The sequence below is a fragment of the Ptychodera flava genome, chromosome 9 (assembly GCF_041260155.1).
Source record: "Ptychodera flava strain L36383 chromosome 9, AS_Pfla_20210202, whole genome shotgun sequence".
Lineage (NCBI taxonomy): Eukaryota > Metazoa > Hemichordata > Enteropneusta > Ptychoderidae > Ptychodera > Ptychodera flava.
The window spans coordinates 19,300,090-19,322,370 of NC_091936.1; the positions used below are offsets into that span (position 1 = coordinate 19,300,090).

Consider the following 22,281-nt stretch of genomic DNA (forward strand, 5'->3'; position numbering starts at 1 on the left):
TACTGTTTTTTGGTCATTCCATTTTAATACATGGGAGTAAAGTGCAGAGAGCAAGCAGTTTAAACCTGAGCACACATTGAATACCTGACATTCCCTGACATACATTTACAAATTTTTCGATTACTTTCTTTGATACGAACATCACTGTACGATTTCAAAGACATGTTACAAATTTTTTGGCAAGTTTTTAGAGAATTAATTACAAAGATGAGACATCATACAAATACAAAAATATTTCCACCTGAATTTTCTTTTTTCTTAAATGTTTGAAGGTAAAATATCTGTCAGTTTTCGCAGCTTGCAAATATTGTGCTCTCAGAGAGGTGCCGGTGACACAAAAACAAAACTGTCATTTCTTATTAACTATAGAGGGCGCCAATCATTTATGATGGCACTCATGTACAATTATTGTTTCAGTATTCATCATGATCAAATCAGAGACTAATTATGTTCAAGTTTTATCATAGTGTTACACAATTTGACTAAATGCTGTAAAAAATGTGCTTGCCTATATTTACAAAGTGAATTATCCAGACAAATGGCTGTTTGTTTATACAATGCTTACATTATACAGCCAGCACCATATGTGAAATATGTCATTTCTAATGCACACGGCCAAAAAAAATGCAAAGGAAAATGATAAAGCCTCATAAAAGGGTGTGGAAATATATTGATAAACTGTCTGAGGTATTTAAATGATATTCATATCTTAACCTTGTGGAATAAACCAAGGAAAAAAATTCATTGGTATGGAATGCACCATTTTCAGAAATGGGTGGAACTTTCCGGTACGAGACTGACAGTGGTCGGCATTTGCAGTTTATCAACCTTTGGGAGGTAGAAGTCATAACTTACAGTACCAGAATGGAGGACAATTTAGAAGCTGAAGTGGTATGTGCAGAGACGGACAGACTAAACTTGCAGTTACAGAGAGTTTTGGATAATGTATTGTGAGGTGAAACGCTCCAAATGTTTCAAGATTGCACCTCTGGGCAGGACGTTGGCAGGTGGAACTACCATATGAATATTCATTACACATTTATAATTATCTTAGACAATGATCGCCATCTTGTTGCCATACAATGGCTCCTCTCTGACCTGTCTCTTCCTGAACATCCTCAGTGAAAGAAATACCTATTTCATCTTCAGCTGCAATGTTTTTACCTAGTTCTCTTTTCACTTTCAATTTGTACATCAGATGGTGCAATTTTTTACTTTCATCACAAACTTTTTCCGAAACATGGCACTAGATGTCCTAACTGCAACCCAATACTTGGGCAGACAGGAGGTCATTCGATTTCATACAGAGATTTCTTATCATACTGGCACTTCTCTCAGAGAAACATATTTTAGCTCTTTGCTAGCCCTGTGACCACCATGGTTCGACCCAAACACACAGTTATCTATCAATGGTGATTGTGGACCTGTGAACAGAGAGTCAGAGTGTACAGGTTAAACTGGCTATCAAAGTTTTTTTACAAGATTGACTCAAATTGAAAATTTACAACACTTCCATGTTCAGGACAAGATAGAGAAAGGCAAAGCATTATGAATTTCTTTCATTGCATTTTTTTTCATTAACCCAATACTTTTCGTCATTTTTTACCCACACAGAGGTGCTAACTTAAATGAAACAAATAGCCACTGAAGGGGGGCAGGAGGGGGAATTCTTGATTGAGTGATGTTTTCAAAAGACAAGTACTTCAACGTCATAATCACTTGGTTAGACAGTGACACCCCAAAACCTACTAAGAAAGCACAGAAAGTTCTCGCACCAATCTGAGACAGAAATGTGAACAGAACTGCACCTTATGAGCAAAAAATATTACATAGATTGCATGCATGAGCAAAATTACACATTTACAGTAGGAATGTATGTAAGACCTCTGAATAATATTCTTCAAAAAAATGCAATTTATTATATATACATCATACTATTAAAGACTGACATTTTATTGATCAGGTGGAAAATTATACACATCCACAAAGTGAATTCTTTTGGCCGTATTTTTGAATTATAAAGCTCAACGCTTTGAAAAGAAATAACCCATCAACCTCACCAAATATACAAACTGGCCTTGGCGTTGATATATTTCAGTTTGTTTTGTTGCTTTAAGCTGTTCATGAATATGTAAAGCTGTCCCAGAATATGTTTAGTGGGTGAAGTTCTGCTTAAGGTGTTACTGAAGGCTTGTGGACCGGTATCTGGGTGGGGAGATGAGTCACTGGTTTGCTATCCAGCGTTTGATAATGGGTGGCTCTATGGAATGTAGCACATCAGAGTTGCTGCTGATTGATGCGGACACCCCTGTTGTTAGAATAAGATCACCTACACGCGAATGCTTTGGTCATTATCACTAATTTCTTTATTCAAAACCACAGGGGTGGCAGACCGCTACTAGTATGTTTCTGAGTCGGAGTCAGCAAAGCTCTCTGCCCTGCTACTGTTGTCGGGGGTGTCTGATCCGGCTACCGGTGTCCTGGTGAGCTCCCCTGTCATGGCCAATGCTATCCTGGAGTTGTTGGTGCTTCCCGGTGATGCAAACGGCATCATGTTGGCAAGAATGAGAGCTAGACAGTCGGCAACCTGAGGGCTGGCAGCACAGCTTAGTGCTGGAGTATAGCCTGGTAAAGTGCAAATGATTTTCAGAGTTTTAGCATTTCATTTTGCACTCTTTGCAACACTTCCACAAAATGAAGAGTTAACCTACAATCCATGCCGACATTTTTTTTCAGACAAAAGCTGTAATCTCACTTTTCTACAGACCGTTCAAAAATATCAATGTCCCTTTGTACAGTTTTGAACGACGATTCTGTTACTATAAGTAGCTGACACATGGGGTGCAGATTTTTTTCTTTAATGAAATAGTGGTGTGTTGTGAAATTACAAAAAACGGCAGGATTTTATATAAAAACTGAAAAAACCTAATTCTGAGAATTTTGAGATGCATTGCTTTCATTAGACAAGAAACATGTCACTAAAACAAATTCAAGATGGTGTGTACTGTTCTAAAAATATGTATTTGCAGCATAGTATAACACATCGAAATGGAAATGAGGTGGAGAGACTGCCCTACCCTAATACAAAGGTCTAAGTTACAATCCTAGTAGAATATACCATGACATGCACATATATGAAATAACACTGACTAATGCACCACTATTACATGAATAGAAAACAGGAAAAGTGGTGAGAATGCAAATTCTACAGACTTGTTTAGATGGACTGGATGAAATGTATCTCACCATTTTCATCTACTGCTAAGACACTAGCACCTTTAGAGATGAGTTCTTGTACCACAGCTACAAGTCCATTGCTGGCTGCTATATGGAGAGGACTGTTACGGAAAAAAAGGGAAAACACTCTGATCATTAGCTTTTCCCGACCACGGAAAACAACCCACCATTTGTTTTAACTATCTGACAGCAATACTGCCATGTCTTTCCTAAAACTATCTATTTATAGTGTCTTGTTTCCTGGACTATGGTAGTACTAAGAGGTTAGTAAAGATTAAAACAGATATTTCCTGTAGATTTTCTTGTGAGGGACCCAAAATCAGAAAATAATTTCCAGTTTTGTCATCCTCCTTTTGATTAAAGTAGATTTTAAATCAACAAAAGTATTTCTTTACATCAACACAGAGTGAGATGGTTTCAATTGTTGTAGAATATGTAAAATTTGAATATTATGAAAAATCAGATAAAAAATATGCACAAAACTAATTTCTTGTTTCATACCTTGCTCCTTTGTTATTTGCTAGGTTGATGAGAGAGACGTGTTCAATCTTCTCTAGAATCAGCAAGGCACAAGTGGTATTACTCTGAAATACACAGAAAGAAAGATAATTTGAACGATAATTTTCATACAAAAATATCTCGAAAGTGTGTATGGTGAAACAAATCCACTAAAATTTGATTGCCATTACTTTACAGATGTCTAAAAAACCCTTAAATAGGGATTGACCTGTTGAGAAGAATTATTGGCAAATCAGGGTCATAGGTCACGGAAGGGATGTACAAGAACTACAGCACAAATTTTCTCATTCAAGCAAATATTGCACTCTATTGATATGTACAACGTTACCCACACTCATCTTTCTTTCAATCTCACCTTCAATTTAAGAACCTTTGGTTGGTAGCAAATAAGTAGAGTACCATGAAAATACACAAATTCAAAAGAGAGAAACATGTTGGATTGTTGAATAATATACAGACCTGGTTACATGCTGAATGGAGGGCTGTGTTTTTGCACTCGTCTGCTAGCGTAATATCAGCTCCAGCACTATTAAGGAGTACTTCTGTGAAACAAAACCAGATATTTGATGTTGAACTGAAGGTAATTGCTATTCTCTGACCAATATTCTCAAAGGAGAGTACTTTGTTTATTTCAAACACCCTTGTGTCATATATATGGTATCTCAAACAAATGGCAGGCTTTAGTGAAAATTACCAGATTTTATGTATCCGTACAGTAAGTGTTGTTGAATGTGCTAAATCAAACTTGTTTATTAGCATGCACCTTGATGGGTGAACAACAAGAAATGAATAAAGGTACCAAAGTTTCATAATTAAATCTCAAAGCAGGGAAAAGTTTTAGGAAAAGCAATACAGAAAACTCAAAAGAAACTTTTGGTAGTGGCATTAATTTTGAATATCAAAATTGGGAAAGAAGTGAAAGGGGAGAGACAGTGACCAACAATCACCCCCTCCCCAATTCAATTTAAGGTACTGCTGATATGAAGCCAGGGGGATACAAAATTCAGACAAATGTAAAATTTTGCCACACTGCAGTATTACCAGCATATTGGAAACATGGCTTTAAAACGGGCAAAGGAGTATATTTGCCAACAGTCAGGGCAATTGTACTGACCTACAGCCCCAGCAGATCCATTCTCTGATGCAGCAATGAGAGAGGTTTTGCCAGCATTGTCTGATATGTTGACTTCAGCACCATTACTCAGTAAAAGTTGAAGGCATTCCACTTGGTCGTTGAAAGCTGCTGCGTGTAGAGGGGTTCTAAGGTTGAGAGAAAAAATATGACTTCTGATTAACCCTACCTTGGCTACATGTGGTACAGCCCTATTGTTTTCTGTGACAAAGTTGGACCTCAATTGAGGGCAATACAGGTGAAAGGGTACTGTGTAATACCTTTAGCCTCTTCCGCCTTCTGTGTCACACAGAATGTCTACATGATGCAATCTACACTATGCTTCCAAAACTACATACATTGTGTTGTTATTATAGTTCTAAAAATTATGGCCCACAAATTACAACTCATAGCACAGCTTCAAATCTGCAGCGTACCCACAGTGAATGTCATTCAATCAATGGAATGGGAAACACTGGACCTTAAACAGGGCCATAATAATGTCATTGGACTTGACACAGAACCATATAATAAGCAAATCATTGGACTTTACACAGGACCATATGGTGGGTAACTTTTGGATTTAAAGGGGCAGTCCTCTATCCCTGGTTCTCGCATTGTGATTGTGGACACTGAGCATTTACATGGTTGTAGCCCTTTGTTTTCCATGTGAACTTTTATTGAGGTGCCCTGTTTACTTTTAGGTACAATTTATAAACAACCTGTCCCTTCATCACAGGATCAATGAATAAGTAAATCATTGGACTTAATACCAGGCAATATGTTTAGTAAATTATTGGACTTTATACCGGGCAATACAATAAGTAAATCATTGGACTTTATACCGGGCAATACAGTAAGTAAATCATTGGACTTTATACAGAGCAATATGGTAAGTAAATTATTGGAAATTATCACATGCACAAGCCAAGTTTGTCATCTCCGAACAAAAATACGGGATTTATTCGCTGGTCGTTCTACATCACTACAACCCGCGTCTATGTCATAAATTTTGGTGCGTCAGACCTTTTTTTGTGTCTATCTTCGGTGTGCTCGTCAATGTAAACAAACAACATGGCGGCCGGTATTTCTCCCACAATCAAAATGTGTGTGATGTGAAAATATCGTTAACATTAGTCATGATTATTGGAATCTGAAATAATACATCGACTAGGCAAATCTTTGAGTCCTCGTGTTTTAGTTTTGTTGCCAACATGCGTGGGGGTTCGTATTCGTATAGACCCCACCAACGCCTGAACTTTCGACAAGGGGTCCAGTGCGTTGTCCCGGCCTTCAAAAGTCATGTAATGAAATTGATATTTTCACAGACTACGACAATAATAATCCGAACAATGGAAACACAAGAGTGTACCGCCTGTATATTCCCAAATTACGTGAATAATTTGCGGAAACAACAAACTGGAAGCTGGTAGCATTACCGTGGGTTCCGTAAGCATTGCAACCAGGGTCAGGCGCAACGTTTACAGTGTTTGCACTGTCGAGATTCAGTCGATTTTTGTTCCCAAGAAATAGCTTCTCCTCGTCTGAAGGTAAATTTGTAGGCCCATGCTTTCTTTGAAATAGTGTATAACTTTGCGGAAGGTACGTGTAGACCGAGAGGTCATCTGGCATTTGCTCCATACATGAATGAACATGAATGCAAAATTCCTCGCTCACACGACGGACGACTGGAAATGATTGACAACTTGCACACGGCGTATTGATATAATTCCTAAAGTAGTTCAAAAGTTTAAACGCGGAATCGTCATGGAAAACTTCTTTTACTTTGCAAAAAATAACGAATTCTTGGCTTGTGCATGTGATAAGTATATTCTTCCCTGATATTTTTCTTCATTCAGCTCGGAAAATACTAGTGACGTAATGACCGTGTCACCACTCGTCTTCGACTTGTGGTGACATGGTCATTACTTCACGAGTATTTCCTTCGCTGAACCAAGAAAAATATTAGGGAATTGTATCTAATTATACTGGGCAATACAGTAAGTAAATTATTGGACTTTATACCAGGCAATATGGTAAGTAAATCATTGGACTTTATACAGGGCAATATGGTAAGTAAATTATTGGACTTTACAGCTGGAAATGTGGGAAATAAATTATTTGACTTTACACAGGGCGGCATAGTCAGTCATCATTACCTTCCTCTTTCATCTTGGCCATTGACAATCTTATTATCAAGTGCTTCTAACAGCAATTCAGCACAATTCTCATTGTCGTTCAAACTGTAATAACAACAAAAGACAAATATCAATATACCAGACTGACCCTGGGAACAATATTGAGGGGCACATCTACATATATGTCTACCAAGGTTCTTAAAAGGTCTCAGTACTAAAAGATCAATCTGCAAGATTGACACACATTCTTGCATGGATTTATGCATTTTTACAATGCTATTTCTTGTGAGTTTCATGAAATGTGGAGGTCAAGTATGAAGGTCGAGGTTGTGGCTGATGTCTATTGGTGAGACTTACAACATCATCGGCATCTGTCCTTAACCACTCACATGTCATCACAAACACTGCATTTCTTTATCTCTGAAAAGCGCCCTCTAGCATAATAATATCATAATAATCTATTGCCTTTGTTTTCCAGAATGTTCATCACTCCAAATATTCCAACTGCCGCTGTCCTAAAATTCAGTAATTAACACTATTCTCTTTGATATGTAGATGACAGGGTTGGAGCAAATACGACAACACAGTTATACGATTTGATAAATCTACTCACACTGCACAGTGTAATGGTGAAAAGGTGTTGCCTTCAAAAAATGTATTTTGGTCCTGTTCAAGAAGTAGCTCTACACAACTTTCGTGACCTGTGGAAGGCATAGAAAGAGTGGGTGAATGGAGGAAGGGTGTGATAATTTTTGATAAGATAACGGCAACACAAAGTGACAAGTCCATAAATTCCTTGTTACGCTGTATGTTACCTGGCTTACTTAAAATGATTTGACAAAATCGATAAAACTGTTCAGTTTGTATGAAGACTGTAAAAAATAATTGATTGGTTGGAGTTTAGACTCATGTCCGCAAACTCTCACTGAGGTTATACGGGAAAACATAAGGGGTACGCTAAGAAATGCCACTCATGTACCTTGACATCTGACATTACTGTGCATGATACTGAGCACTGAAAAATTTGACTTTATCTATTGTTTCCATTTTATAGCATTGTTAATCAAAACCCTACAAAACAATTGACGATGTGACTATTACAAAAGAACATAAGGTCAACATCTGTTTACTTCTACGTAGATAATGATCAAATAAAGAACAAACAACAGGTGCTGGTCGTGACTCCACTTACCATTGTAACAAGCCCAGTGAAGTGGCGTATAAGCCTGATTGTCAACTACATTGTCACAGCCAGCCTGTATAAGAGCGCCGAGCATTCCGACGTGACCGCACGCTGCGGCCATGTGGGATGGTGTACGACCTTTGACATCTCTGCACGAAGGGTCAGCATGGTGTTGTAACAGTGCGTCCACGCACTCTTCATGACCATTGGCAGACTGGGGGACAACAAAATTTGAATATATTGATTTAATTATGGGTCACTAAGTTCATGAGGAATTATTATTTTTCTTAACAGGTTTAAAGGCCAGGGACGTGATCCCTCGGATCAAGTTTGTTCTAGTCTGTATGAAGATTATGGCGTGTCAGAGCCTTTTGTTTTCCATTGAAATTGTAATCAAGTAAGTAAATTTCCTTGCAAGACAATCTGACGCCGACACAGGCCTTTAAGATTTTCTCAAGACCTTGAGTTGACTTTTGCTTGATATTGCATTTTACAATCTGAGACCAAATCTCTGTCCATGAGGCACATTCTAGGTTAATAGGGGATGTCTTTGCCTAGTACCTTGCTGAGATGTGTGGTGTGGCAACTCACCACACCTCCACTTCGATAAATCCACATAATTGTTCTGTTCTAAGAATCAATGTTGTGTTCCCATCATCCTGGGATCAAGTGAACACAAGATGAACACTCTGAATTTTACGCTACCAGCAAGCGTCGATCAATGAAGTACTTACCCCTCTGTGCAAAGCTGTTCTATGGTAGATATCAACAGCATTGACGTTAGCACCTTGACTTAGCAGCAATAGTGTACTATCTATGTGACCATTGGCTACAGCTATCATCAGCGGTGATCTGCCTTGCTCGTCAAGGCAGTCAACGATACTCTGGCTATCAGCATTTTGTATCAGAATTCGTAGACATTCTGTGTGTCCATTGTAACCTGTAAAATTAAATTATAGTCCCAGCATTTGTGAGATACATAGCTCAATAAAGCTTCTACAATTTCACATAAGAAATTTTACTAGTGGGTAGCTGCAATATTGAAGAATTACACCAACCATTTTGTGACGATTCATTTTCAAAGAATTTTGATCTGATTTAAAATAATTTCTCTAGTCAAACGGCGACCTCTTTCCAGGAGCTTTTTCTTTGAATGAACATGGAAATGTTGATACTGCACTATTTACAGTTATGATCATTTTCAATGTTTTTAAGCCTTTCTTCCTAATGGAAGAGTTTGGATTTATTTTCATGACTGTTGGACGAACGACAAATAATTCACAGCTGATAATGTTTTATTCAAAGTAGCCAAAGGGATGTTCTCTTTCTACATGTATACTAAATGACCACATTTCTTGGCTATGTTAAAGGTATACAGTCATCTGTAATCTAAATATGTCCATATATGGTCAAAGGGGCGTTCCTTGGTATTCAAAATGCCCATGTGAGGGCACTGTTTTTGAAAAGCAGCCATCCGCTTAAAATCTGTGATTAGTTAGATTTTCTATTTCCATGGTAACTGTGGCAAAATTGGAACAAGTGACAGTATACCTTTAACAACGTCACTCTGCTTATGTGAGGAATTTTCTCAGGAAGAGAGTTTCCATGAGAAGTTACTGACCTGCAGCATGTAATGGAGTTCTCTTTGACACCGAGTCGTGGACCAGAATTGTAGCACCTTGCATAATCAGTGCTTCAACGCACTCTGCATGGCCTTTGAAGGCTGCGAGATCTAGTGGTGTTCTGCCGTTGCCATCTTGGATGTCTAAGTTCATAATGTTACGCATCAAGACAAGAAGGGCCTCTACATGGCCGTTGTATGACTGGAAGAAAACAAAATAGGCACGATGGAGATTGTTGGATTTTTCACTGTTGAGTACGTGAGAGGATAACTACTTCTTGCTATGCACACACTGATGAAATGGAACTGCCTGAATAGAATGACTTCAAGTAAATTTCATGAAATAAACAATTCTTCCAACTAATGTCAGCATTGCTTTCCCAGATGCATATTTGACACCTTTTGTTTATAATTGTGTCAAAAAGCACACAGTTGCCATCTCGGGTTAAAAGGTATGTATCTTACTGGTTAATTACCAATTGCATAATTGCTGAAGAGAGGTTGTCTGAAACAGATTAATTGAGCAAGTTTTGCAGATTTTCATGGATCTGGTCTGTAGAAAGTTGATATATGGAGACTGTCAACTTTTACAACTAGAATGTCCTTAAACACGGATAACACAAATCCAACAACAAATCTGTGATATTGGTAGTTGATACTTACAGCTAAGTGCAATGGGGTGGTGAGAGGTGCAGCTCCACTTCTACTTAACAAATCAGTAGCTGCGACATCAAGCAACTGAAACAAGCGGAGATAAGATACTCATTCTAACATCATGATTGTGGATTCACTGTCCTCAAGACATTCATAGTAAGAAATTTAACCAACCTATGACTGTCTTGTTCGAACAATCAATTTACGACAAAATGTTGGCCTCAAACTGAAAAAATGCCAGCTTCAAGTTAAATTTCGTAAACTGTTCAAGAGAGAGAAAGAGAAATCTCCATTTTCCTTCAGATACAGTTCAAAGAGAAGGGTTTTTGTCCAACTTGTATTACTTGAGTGATACTATCATTTATAATTTGTACATCCTATGACAAAGCCTTCATTATCATAGATTTACCTTTCAGTTGTATTTCCTGTATGATTAATGCAATAGGCATTAGATATCTATAATCCACACGAGTACTTTTGTCATATTTCATGCACAAGAACAGTCCAACAGCAAATCTCTCTTTAGAAATCTACCTTTCATTTGTCGATGGTCATTATCTACCTATCTATCATATGAGTACTTAAACATAATCATATTTCATGTACAAGTTGAGGCCATGACAAATCTCTGTAGCTTACAGATCCTATCAATTAATATTGTCCTTCAGCACACGGACACATGAGAATTAGCATTATCTATAACTCATATGTTCTGACAGTCATTTTTCATAAACCTATTGAATCACAAATCCCTCACGCTTATAAATTTCTCTTTCAGTGGTACTTCAAGCTTTATCCTTTTACAATCCATTGGTATTTACCAGTCACGTTTCATGTGTACATCCCTAATTCTCTGAAATCTCCTCATCCCTTTATTTCAGAACAGTTTAACCGAGAGTTGAGGGATGTCAGAAAGGTCAAGTAGGGTCAAATACCCCTCGGCTTACCATTTCTAATGCTAATTTATGGCCGTTGGCTGCTGCATAGTGTACTGGATTGAATCCGTTTTCGTCTCGTAGACAGGGATTGGCATCATTCCTTAGTAAATGTTCTACAACTCTGTCAAGAAAAAATGCAACAAAAACAAAATGTACTTCTTGATCTTCGAACAGCTCATGCTTATTAAACACACAGAGGAAGCCATGCTTGTACTTACTTTCCCACTCACAGGCATTAAACACTATAAAGACTAAAGAGTGTGTCAGTGTAGATGTGCCCATAAGTTTAACAACTTTACAGAATTCTGGCTCCTAGAAAAAGTCTCCAAGAAAGTATTATTTTCTTAAACAGGAAGATATAGAGGACACTCGAAAAGAAAGTGGTATTCATCTGCTACTGCTGTCTTTGTGTATAATATATATCGTTTGAGTTCTAACTGACTTTTCAATGTGTGTATTACCATGTTCTGTCTTGGGACCAATGTGCCCGCTAAACCAAATCGATATGCCATTGACTCAAAGAACATTGTATCTACCAGTATTTCAGTAAAGCATCTCTATCGAGGACATCCTTTCAAGTAGTATAAGTTAACTTAGAAGAGATGGGTCCTTAAATTACAAATGAGACATTCTGTTCCATTTGTATCTTTGATTTAAAACCTGTCCTTTACAATTTTGCTCCCTGCTGTGATGTAAATCAATGCATGATGTCTGGGAGGTCAGAGTTCAAAGGGTTCATAGAGAATGTGTCCCAATAGGTGTCCACAGGCACAGATTCTGCACTACATGTATAGATATATGGTTTATTTAAGAAAATTGCAAAAAGTTCCTACTCTTGCCTTAAACAGCTCATTGCTCAGCGTTCAACCAGAGAAAAAAGCACAAAAATAGCTCAGAAAGCTGAACATCTGTCTGGCAAAATGCTTGGGACACAACAACAAGTAGACGGTGGAGGAATCACTTACTTGGCATCAGAATCCGCAGCCGCAGCATAGTGCAGAGGTGTACACTCCCTGCTGTCTGTCTGGTTGACATTGGCTCCCACGGCAACCAGTGACAGTACACACTGGTAATGAACATTGCCAGCTGCATAATGTAAAGGTGTCCTTCCAAAATTATCAGTCACTGTGAAATCAGCACTGCTACTCATCAACAGGTCTAGGCACTCAACATTACTGTTCAGAAAATAAAAACAGATTTTAAAGACTTTTAAAGGGCCAGTGGCTGTAAACTTTAATGATATTTTTTTGCATTTCATTTTCTATGTCAATTGCAAGTTCTAGTTTTACTCCCCAGAGCACGTTGAAACACCCAATATTTAGCTCATCAACACAGTGTCTATATGACGTGGTGTAAAATACAGTCAGTTATTGTTTATATTTGAATTCTAGTCCCAACTAGAATTAACTTAGCAATGATAACAATGCAGTTTACACAGATTATACATATAATTTTGCTGCTTACCCGCCGCAAGCTGCAGCATGTAGGCATGTCCTGCCGCTGTCATCCGTTGCGTCCATCTCATAACCTGTAACGTGGTTACAATACTGAGAGTAACCTTAATTGTAACAATAAGGTTGTTAATAAGTGAGAGAACAGAAACTCATTGTTTTGTTGTTGTTTACTTTGAAGACACAGCACACGAATGATATCAGTGATCACAGTTGGGTAAAATCAGTGTTGGGTGAAATCACAGTTACGCATAATCAAACTTTATAAAGCACAGTTAAGGCAGAAAGCAAGGGCTGATGACATAAGCTAAGCATTAAACAGTCATGTTTTACAGCAGCAAATGTACAGAGTATGGTCTTAACGCATTACTTTAACCCTTTTCCTGCCAAGTCGGTGAAAATCCGCTTGAAATTCGGTGTAGCCAGAATCTAAGCACTGGTGACCGTTATTCTCCCAACCCGGTGGAAATCGGGCCCTTTTTGGGTACCCCCTTTCCTGCCAAGTCGACGGCACTACGTTTTGCTATCCCCTGTGCGTTTAGGGGTCATCCGAGGAGAGGTTTTCTGACAAGGAACGCCTTTTCCCCTCGAAATGGGTTCGCAGGGAGTCGATAGACAGGGAAAGGTGCAGAAACCTGTCCGCCAGTCCCCCACACCCGAGGGGGGCTGGTTTTTTTTTACCGCTTTTTAGCGGACTTGGCAGGATAGCATGGTGACGTTTTCTGGCGGAGTTGGACTTACTTGGCTGCCTGGCACTATAGAGATTGCTGCCGAACTTGACCAACTCGGCAATGCTAATCTAGAAGGCTACCTCTTGCAAACGACTTGGCAGATATGACGATGGTGCGAGACGAAAGTCACTTATTCAGTTGTGCGTGACTGAAAATGAGAACGTATTTTTGACGGGACGGCTCGACTTGTTCTCCGATGGAACGGATATGAACGACTCGGAAATACCATTACAAAACTGGTGTCCGACGTACTAAGCTGGGCTTCAGCTCTGCAAGTTCAAGCCAGGCAACGTCCTTCACCGCCTTGGCCGTGCCATTCAATGGACGTAGCTTTGGATTTTTTATTTATTCCATCGTCCGAAGTATTGGCTTTGGTTTGCAGGCAAACGTATCCTCTTGCCGACGCATTAGTAACTACGTACGCTGTTTGCGTACAGAGAATTCAAAAGGTGACATAAGGTCAATATGCTACGGGGATACCGCCTGCAGTTAGCAGGGACTGCTTTTGTTATGCAAACCAGCTAGCAGTACAATATGGCTGCCAGGCATGTGGACACGTCGATGGCTAGAACAATGGAAGCATATTGCGTTGCACCTGTGCATCGCAAAAGTGAACTGAAGACTTGGGTGTAGTGACTGGTTATCACTGGTTAGCTGCAGCCCAAGCCATGTCGGTACAAACCCGTACCTGACTGAGGACCACTCGATTAAGTCAGTAATGAATGGTAACACTCGTAAGCCAACTCCCAACTGAGCTGGCTAAACTACGTGGAGCTGTGCTTCAATGGCTCAGCCATGTCGTTAATACAACGGCAAAACGTAGTTTTTGTGCTACACTGCCAAGTCGTTTAAGGTACGTATTCAATGACCCTACCCTGGGGAAACAGGACAGGTTTGACGGTGCTTCTGCACCCCTAGCACGACCCTCAGGGTCTCTGACTAACAGACGAGTGAGGTGATGTTTGTGCCTAGCGGACGTGCGTAATACTGAAGGAGTTTATTTCCGAAAAAATAAACATGAAACGGCAATAAAATGACGCACTCCCAGAGGCAAACAAAGCCGGTGACCTCAATTTTTTTCTGCAGCAACCCTTGAGCTCCTTCCCCTGTCTACGGGCATGTAGAAATTATCGAAGTCTAACACGTATAAGTACGGCTAAAACTACCCTGAAAATGGGCGATTTCTGCCAAAATGCCTGGCAGGATAACATGCAGGAGAGCCAATCTTTTGCAGGCACATATTATGGGGCGGTTTTCTACTGACTTGGGAGAATAACGGACAAGGACGCTCGGCAGGAAAAGGGTTAATCAGTGTTTCCTCTGAGTTTAAAAAACATCGAGATGACTTATGCTAGACGAGATCAAAATTTACTTGCCAAACCAGAAGACCCTTTTGCCAAACAATTCATTCACTGTTATGGCCTCATTGAATGTTTGATAACAAGTATTTGTAGTATCGAAAAACAAATTGACTTGCATATGTTTGCCATAGTGTGTTATTATCCTTGTGCAAAGTTTGAAAGAAATTGATCTGGGCATGTTTGGGATATCTGCATTGACAGACTGATGGATGCATAGATAGACAGACTAACAGAGTACAATCAATTCGTCCCCTTGGATTTCATACACGGGGACTAACAAATGATGGTATTAAAGCACAAGGGTAGACATGTGGGCTTACATTATGAGTCTCATTAATTTACGAAAATGGATTCAGATTCGTGTACAGATTCTGAAAGATTCATAACAAAATTTCGAGAAATTCTCCTGCACATTGGATTGCATCACAAAATAATTTTACATGCATATGTAAGTCATAGTGTGTTATCCTTGTGCTAAGTTGAGAAGAAATTGGTAAAGGAATGTTTGAGTAACAGCCTTGGACATGAAAAATATCAGGACAAAGTGGCAATGTGGCCCCCATATTGGATTGAATCACAAAATAATTTGGCACACATGTGCCAGTCATAGTGTGTTGTCCCAGTCAAGGCAAATGTGCATAATGACTGTAGACATGAGAAAATAGAAACAAAATGGCAGCCTGGTGGCCATATTGGATCAAAACCAATCAACATGCATATCTAACCATCGTATATTATCCTGGTACCAAGTTTAAAAGAAAGAGACCAGGACATGTCTGAGATATCTGCATGAATGGATAGGTGAACGCACGCACAGAACTCAACTGTAATTCCCCGGACTTGGGGGACCATGGGGACTAAATAAGTTGATGGAAATCTTTTGCAGGATCGATTGAAGAGCAACATGCAAATGAACGTCCTAATAGCGCAAAGAGTGAACAAAATACTTTAATAGCTTTGTGCTGATGGATAATTGCCAGCAAGACAGCTGTATCATGTAAGTTGAAGCTGTCAGTTTAGCTGGGGCAGATCTCATTCACATGATGTGATTGGGCAAATGGGCTGAGGAAACACTGCTACAATGGTGAATGTTACATATGTTGAACATGTGCACATACAAATATCCATGAATAGATGATAAACCCACATATAATCAAGCCACCCACACACTTCTACAGATACCCGTTTCAACCCTTTCACGGTATGGGCACACCAGTAGTTGAACTACTGATGAACCCTTACATGACACACCCAAATACCCATTTCAACTCTTCCAATAAAGCCAATATAAGCACCAGCATATATTGGTTTTATACCAAACAGCACTAATTGACTACCATACCACACACTGTGCGCTGAAAACAACCAGGTCTGTAATTAACACCCTTCTTAAATATCTACCGCAATTCATACAAAAACCTCCTATGTAGCAAGTTCACAATCAAGACATTAACAAAATCCAATCTCCACATGACCTACAATCGGTTGGTACCTTACCTCAACCCATTTACCCACCATGACAATCCAACCTATCTACTTCCAATGAACTAGATTAATGCACAAGAAACAAACCCTTTCAAGTTTGTTGGCCTCTGGGAAGCTATTGATTGGCCTATTGTCAGAGACACATCACAATTTTGATCTGCATGCAACAACACTTGACAATCAGTCCATAAAATCTTATGGATATCCAGTACATATCACTGACACAGAACACCTTTACTCACCACATTCTAGTAGCTTCTTACAGCAGTCCACATATCCACTTAGACTTGCTAAATGTAGAGGCAGCATTCCATTCACACCTCTCCTGAAAAGATCAAAAAAGAGAACGGAAAAATTACATCATCTGTCAACTTTTGTGATAGTAGCATTTACTATTCAAAAGCACAATAACTGTAACTTTGGATAATTTTTACACTAATTTTGCTCTGGTAAACAAGTAAATTATCTTCTTTTACCCCTAAAGTACATTGAAATAAAGTAGATGGTGGCTTTGTAAACAAAGCACACAGTATAGTAGATGGTGGCTTTGTAAACAAAGCACACAGTATACAATGTGCAGTGCTGTTGTTGATAACGAATTCTAGTCTTGACAACAATTCAGTTGTCAACAATAAACCTTGGACATTATACACCTACACGTTGTGTTGACAAGTTGAACAGTAGGCTGTTATATATATTATTTTACAATAGAACAAGAAAATGTATTTACCATTTTAATAGGGAACAAAAAAAACAATGGAATATATCTAAAGCTATTGCTGATAGAAGTTTTGCGTGTGTGTAGACAGTAGGGAATATTCACTGCATTCGCTATGCATGTCATCTATCTTGAATAGGAAAATCTTTGGGAACCCTGGAGCGACAAAATGAATGTGATACCGGTATAGTCAAATTTTTAACGTGCAAACTGTAGCAAACAATGGTTGTTTTAGTTCAGTCAACTGTTGTCCTGCAGCTTGACCTGGCCAGAAAGTAACGAGCCCACAACCTGCAGTAATTAAGAAGTCAATAAAAAGGTAATCACATTATCATCTCAATGCCCTGTAATTTGTTCATTGTATATTAGATTACAGCAAAGTGGGAGCTACAGATGGATACATATATTGCCAATCAGGTTTTGTGTTTCATCAGACTATTTTCTATGCAAATTTACCACAAAACATGAGACAGTTTGTGGCCCTCCTTTTTCAGAATTGTGCACACAGGTTTGGTGAAGACTGCACACTTGTTGAGTACATATTGAATACCAGGGGTTTCACTAAAATTTGAAGTAGAAGGCCATAGCTGCAAAGTAGGGGGCCAATTGCGTGCGGCGGGGGGTGGGGGGGGGGGGAACGGCATGTTGACCTTTGACCCAACACATTATTAATCATTCTTCACACCAACTCATTTCAGTGTTTCAACCTTTTATTTAGTAGCATGATGTTATTACAGTTACAATTTAATCCTCTTTCTACCAAGCTCCATAGACAAAACATGGAAATAACTACAACTTGGGGAAAAAGAGGATTAATCAAATTCAAGATCACTTGTACGAGTAGCCATGGCCTGCATGTCCTTTGGCACTGAAGATGTAGATGAGGAGGCTTCACATGATGATGATGCAATGCCAGTGTCTGGCTGAACGGTTTTGTCACAACTCGATGCCCCATCTGAGATAAAAAAAAAGGAAAATGAAGAATCCAAATCATTGGAAATGCTAACATAATTATCAAGATCACCACTTGTCTACTCATACAATAATAGCTAGGGAGCAAATTACCCATATTTACTTTAAAGTTTTGATAGGCAGTGGGAAAAAATGATGCAAGTGTAACTGTGATTGGCGAAGCAAACTAAGTAAGGTAAAATCAGCACACAAAAAACATGTATGTTACCTTTGGGAGTTAATATAGGCAGCAAGACAAGTGTAAGGATTTAAGTAAAGTTATTACAAAGAAAAAGCAGTGTTACAGTTTTAAATTTAAGTACTAGGTACGTGCAACTTAAACAACAATCCCATTAGACCGTGGCACACCGAATTTTAAAGGTATTATTACTTACGCTGTCATTTGAAAACTTATCCTGAAAAACAATTGTACAAAAGAAATATCAATCTCCGTTGTTTACAATCAGCTGGCGCACAGAAACTGGGTACGCTGACGTCACTCATCAGTTAAATTTCAACCTGTGACGTAAACTGTGCGCATTGCTATTTGTCGACTGAAATCATATTAATAATAATTTGTCATCTTAATACAAACAATACTCCATAGCAGTCTACATTCAAAATAAAAATTCAGGTACAACAAAATTGACAAAACGTAGCGAACGAACCCACGTACATGAACGTCCATCTCTCGATTGTTTGGTCTTGAACGTTGCACACAGTTGACCAACGATGAATTATTTCGACAAAAATTAGTGAAACTCGGGTCTAAATTCTTTCTAAAGAGGTCCATAACTTCCAAACGAAGCTTAAAGCTTACCTTTTAAAAGAAATCTTCAATTTTCCGCCATTTTGGCGGACCCCCACTTCACAAGCTTCCCTGAAGACGTGTCCGCTTAGCCGACGACGCCATAACGGAATCCTTTTGGAAAGTGTGACTGGTGACGCTGACGTCATTATTACAATTACTAAGTGTGTCCCGGATGCGCTATAGTCACGCCCCCTTCTCATCGTGCGTCCTGTTGAGTACATAGCATCGTACGTACTTTCGTCGTACTGAGGTTACGTGACGCAACGCTGAATATTTGACCATGTTCGATCGGTCACGACCATTTGCTCAGCAAGTTCGTCGATTTTTTCATGAGAAACAACTTCGAATTGACCTCTTTTTTACTCAAGGGATTGACAAATATCTACCTACAATGGGCATGAACGAGTATAAAATCAAAATAATCGTAATGGCTTGAGGAAAAGTAGACGGCCAGTTCAGTGCAAGTAGCCGGCCAATTGGCCGGTGGCCGGCGCTTAGCGAAAACCCTGAATACACCCTAATGGAAGCTTTCATCAAATTTATTTTCTGACAAATCTATTTTATAGAATTACAGAAATTTGGTAACCTGGGGCTACTCAATGACTCTCACTCAGAGGCCCTTGCAAAAAATGTGCGACGCCCAAACTATAGGGCAAAACTGAAGAACAGCTGGCCAACACTTCACAGTCTTCCAAATTAACGTAATCCTAGGGTGTACTGTATAATTGCTTCACAAGGCTGTGGGCAGGCCCCTTAAGAAAACCTAATTGTTGTCACAGGGAAGGTTGTCCCAAGAGTTCTCAAGAGGCACAAAGTATTGCTGTTGATTTTCCATAAATAAACACTACTGACTTACCGCTTTTGCGACATATGGATGAGTGCATACATACTGTCTACACACACGCAATAATCTACAGAGACTTCAAGTAACTTTACGGCAGTCGATCGTAAACTGGATAATTTCGATGAGTGCTATAAAGTGTAATGCGCGTGTAAATGATTCAAAGTGACTACCTACTTGTTGTGGTTTGCTCCGTTGTTTAGTAAGGTCCCTATCAGCAACTCATGTCCGTATCTTGAAGCGATATGCAGCGGCGTGTTTCCATTCTTATCTACTATGTCAACGTGGGCACCTGGTGAATAAATTCAGTCAAGTTGTGAGTTTGATTGTTGCACATAACAAACGTAATAATGACTATTAATACCGCCATTGAATCGAGACAGCAATTCAACCAAATGGGAAGCTATAAACAAAAAGAGTTTTAAATGATTTTCTTGGTATATATGTTGAAATATTCAAGTATACAATATTCCTACACATTTTTAAATCACTTTCACCAAATGTGACAATACTCATATTAAATGTTCATGACAAATGAGAAACTAGCGATTAAAACACAATGCATCTCAGACACATTTTCAGGAGAATACCTCTTATTTCATTCGCTCCCTTTACATTCATTTTGAAAACCAAGTAATTTTGAGGTTACTATTTGGGGTTTACTTTCTTCCACGAAAACACTCCTCTAAATTCACACAAATTTTGCACATTTTTTTTCAGAATTAGTTTTCTAAGAGAGTGATAAAACGCTTGTCTTGAACGATACTGTCCAGCAACAGTTTTAAAGGCCATTTTAAACTTCAACTAAAGAAAACACTGAATACATGTTTAAAGGCCCAGTATCTGTAACTTTTTATATTTTTTTCACAAAGTTTTTTTATGTTAACAACAGTTTCTTGGTCTACACCCAAAAGCGCATTGAGATACACAGTATTCAGCTTGTCAACTCAGGCTGTACATGTGTAAACTGCATTCTTGTTGAGATCTGAGTTCTAGTTGGAACTATAACACAGATGTAAACAATAACAATGGCAGTGCTTTTTACACCAAGAGGTGTTGTGTTGACAAGCTGAATACAGAGTGTATTTCAAAATGTTTGGGGGAGTAGAACAAGAACTTGCAATTTACAAGGAAAAGTAAAATAGCGAAAAAATCACCAAAAGTTACAGCGACTGCCCTTCAACATAAAGCCCATCTTTTTCAGTTTCAATGGTCTTTTTATACCCTACAAACTTCAGGGAACTTGGAGGTGTTTGTTAATTGTGATCAAAAACCTAAAATTCCATCAGAAAAATGCACCCATGATCCATACACTGATGGGAAAGTATTGGCTTCAAGACATATTGTATGTTGTAACTTATCTGAATGTAGAACCATGATAATAAACAAGTCATCATTGATGACACAGTCCCCGCTTGCTAATGGGTACTTTGATTACAGGTCCTGTGATAAAAATACTTTGATACAGATGGCACTCAATGGCCAAGAATGAGTTCCATGGTGATGAAAACATAAAACCAATGTAGGCCACTATCCTAAAGGTCATTAAATGAGTCAACTGGGAATTAGTTGACAGGATGTTGCAAAACATTTTTTCATACTATCCTAACACTAAAAGATTATCACCAGTACCATATTTCATAAAGTTTAATGCAGTATTTACAACACTATGAGATCAACATCTGTATCAAGTTTCATCAAATTTGACGTTGTATTTGTGGATATATCACTCTAATTAGGAAAGTTCATTACATATGCAATTACAAATTAATTAAAATGACACTGATAAATGTCTTTTTCACTGTTAAAGCAATGTGAGCTTAACATCTGTACAAAGTTTCATGAAATTTGATGCAGTATTTCTTGACATATCAGCCTAATTATGAAACTTCAATAATTGACATGATACTGCTACATGATGTGAAACAAATTGACGAGCATGTATGAAATATGTCAATGTCCTTGTACCAACTTTGAATGATACTGGTGAAAATATGTCTGACTTATGGCTCAGTACATGAGAAAATTGTAACAAAATCGCCGCCACACAGAGATAGTTGATCTTACTGTTTAAAAAATCAACATGTATATGTATGACATAAGTCAATGTCCAGGTACAAACTTTGAATAAAATCAGTTGAGACTTGCCAGAGTTATGGCTCTGGACATGAAAAAAACCATAACAAAATTGCCACCATGTGGCCATATCGGACCACATCGAGAAACAAATCAAAGTACATATTTATATCAAAGTACATATGTATACTATAAGTCAATATCCTTGTACCAACTTTGAATAAATTTGCTTGATACATGTCTGAGTTATGGTTCAGGACATGGAAAATCGTAAAAAAAATGGCCACAAGGCGGCCATATTGGATCGTATCACAAAAGAAATCAATGTGCATTATGTATGACATAGGTCAATGTCCTTGTACCAACTTTGGATAAAATCAGTTGAGATATGCCTGAATTATGGCTCTGTACACGAAAGAATCATAACAAAATGGCTGCACAGCAGCCACATTGGA

At 38.6% G+C, this 22,281-nt stretch overlaps 1 protein-coding gene and 1 long non-coding RNA gene across 5 annotated transcripts in view; both read right to left on the reverse strand.

The window, feature by feature from the left end:
* The window catches only part of LOC139140254 (serine/threonine-protein phosphatase 6 regulatory ankyrin repeat subunit A-like), a 70,341-nt gene continuing 48,060 nt past the window's right edge, over nucleotides 1-22,281 (reverse strand). For 2 of the 4 annotated variants that reach the window (XM_070709373.1, XM_070709372.1), the window contains 16 exons: nucleotides 19,928-20,042; nucleotides 16,672-16,754; nucleotides 12,866-12,929; nucleotides 12,367-12,576; nucleotides 11,411-11,522; nucleotides 10,473-10,547; nucleotides 9,810-10,011; nucleotides 8,923-9,128; nucleotides 8,198-8,402; nucleotides 7,619-7,706; nucleotides 7,027-7,110; nucleotides 4,871-5,016; nucleotides 4,216-4,298; nucleotides 3,739-3,821; nucleotides 3,247-3,338; nucleotides 1-2,625 (listed from right to left, as the gene is read on the reverse strand). In XM_070709373.1, the coding sequence (XP_070565474.1) occupies nucleotides 2,399-2,625; nucleotides 3,247-3,338; nucleotides 3,739-3,821; nucleotides 4,216-4,298; nucleotides 4,871-5,016; nucleotides 7,027-7,110; nucleotides 7,619-7,706; nucleotides 8,198-8,402; nucleotides 8,923-9,128; nucleotides 9,810-10,011; nucleotides 10,473-10,547; nucleotides 11,411-11,522; nucleotides 12,367-12,576; nucleotides 12,866-12,929; nucleotides 16,672-16,754; nucleotides 19,928-20,042 (2,075 nt within the window). In that variant the 3' untranslated portion in view covers nucleotides 1-2,398. Of the gene's footprint in view, nucleotides 2,626-3,246; nucleotides 3,339-3,738; nucleotides 3,822-4,215; nucleotides 4,299-4,870; nucleotides 5,017-7,026; nucleotides 7,111-7,618; nucleotides 7,707-8,197; nucleotides 8,403-8,922; nucleotides 9,129-9,809; nucleotides 10,012-10,472; nucleotides 10,548-11,410; nucleotides 11,523-12,366; nucleotides 12,577-12,865; nucleotides 12,960-16,671; nucleotides 16,755-19,927; nucleotides 20,043-22,281 lie in introns of all 4 variants that reach the window. The other 2 variants (XM_070709370.1, XM_070709374.1) reach the window with 1 other exon arrangement.
* On the reverse strand, nucleotides 17,840-19,909 carry LOC139140257 (uncharacterized). The gene is made up of 2 exons (XR_011553965.1): nucleotides 18,494-19,909; nucleotides 17,840-18,102 (listed from the first exon to the last, which is right to left on the reverse strand). It is a non-coding gene; the product is annotated as an uncharacterized lncRNA (long non-coding RNA).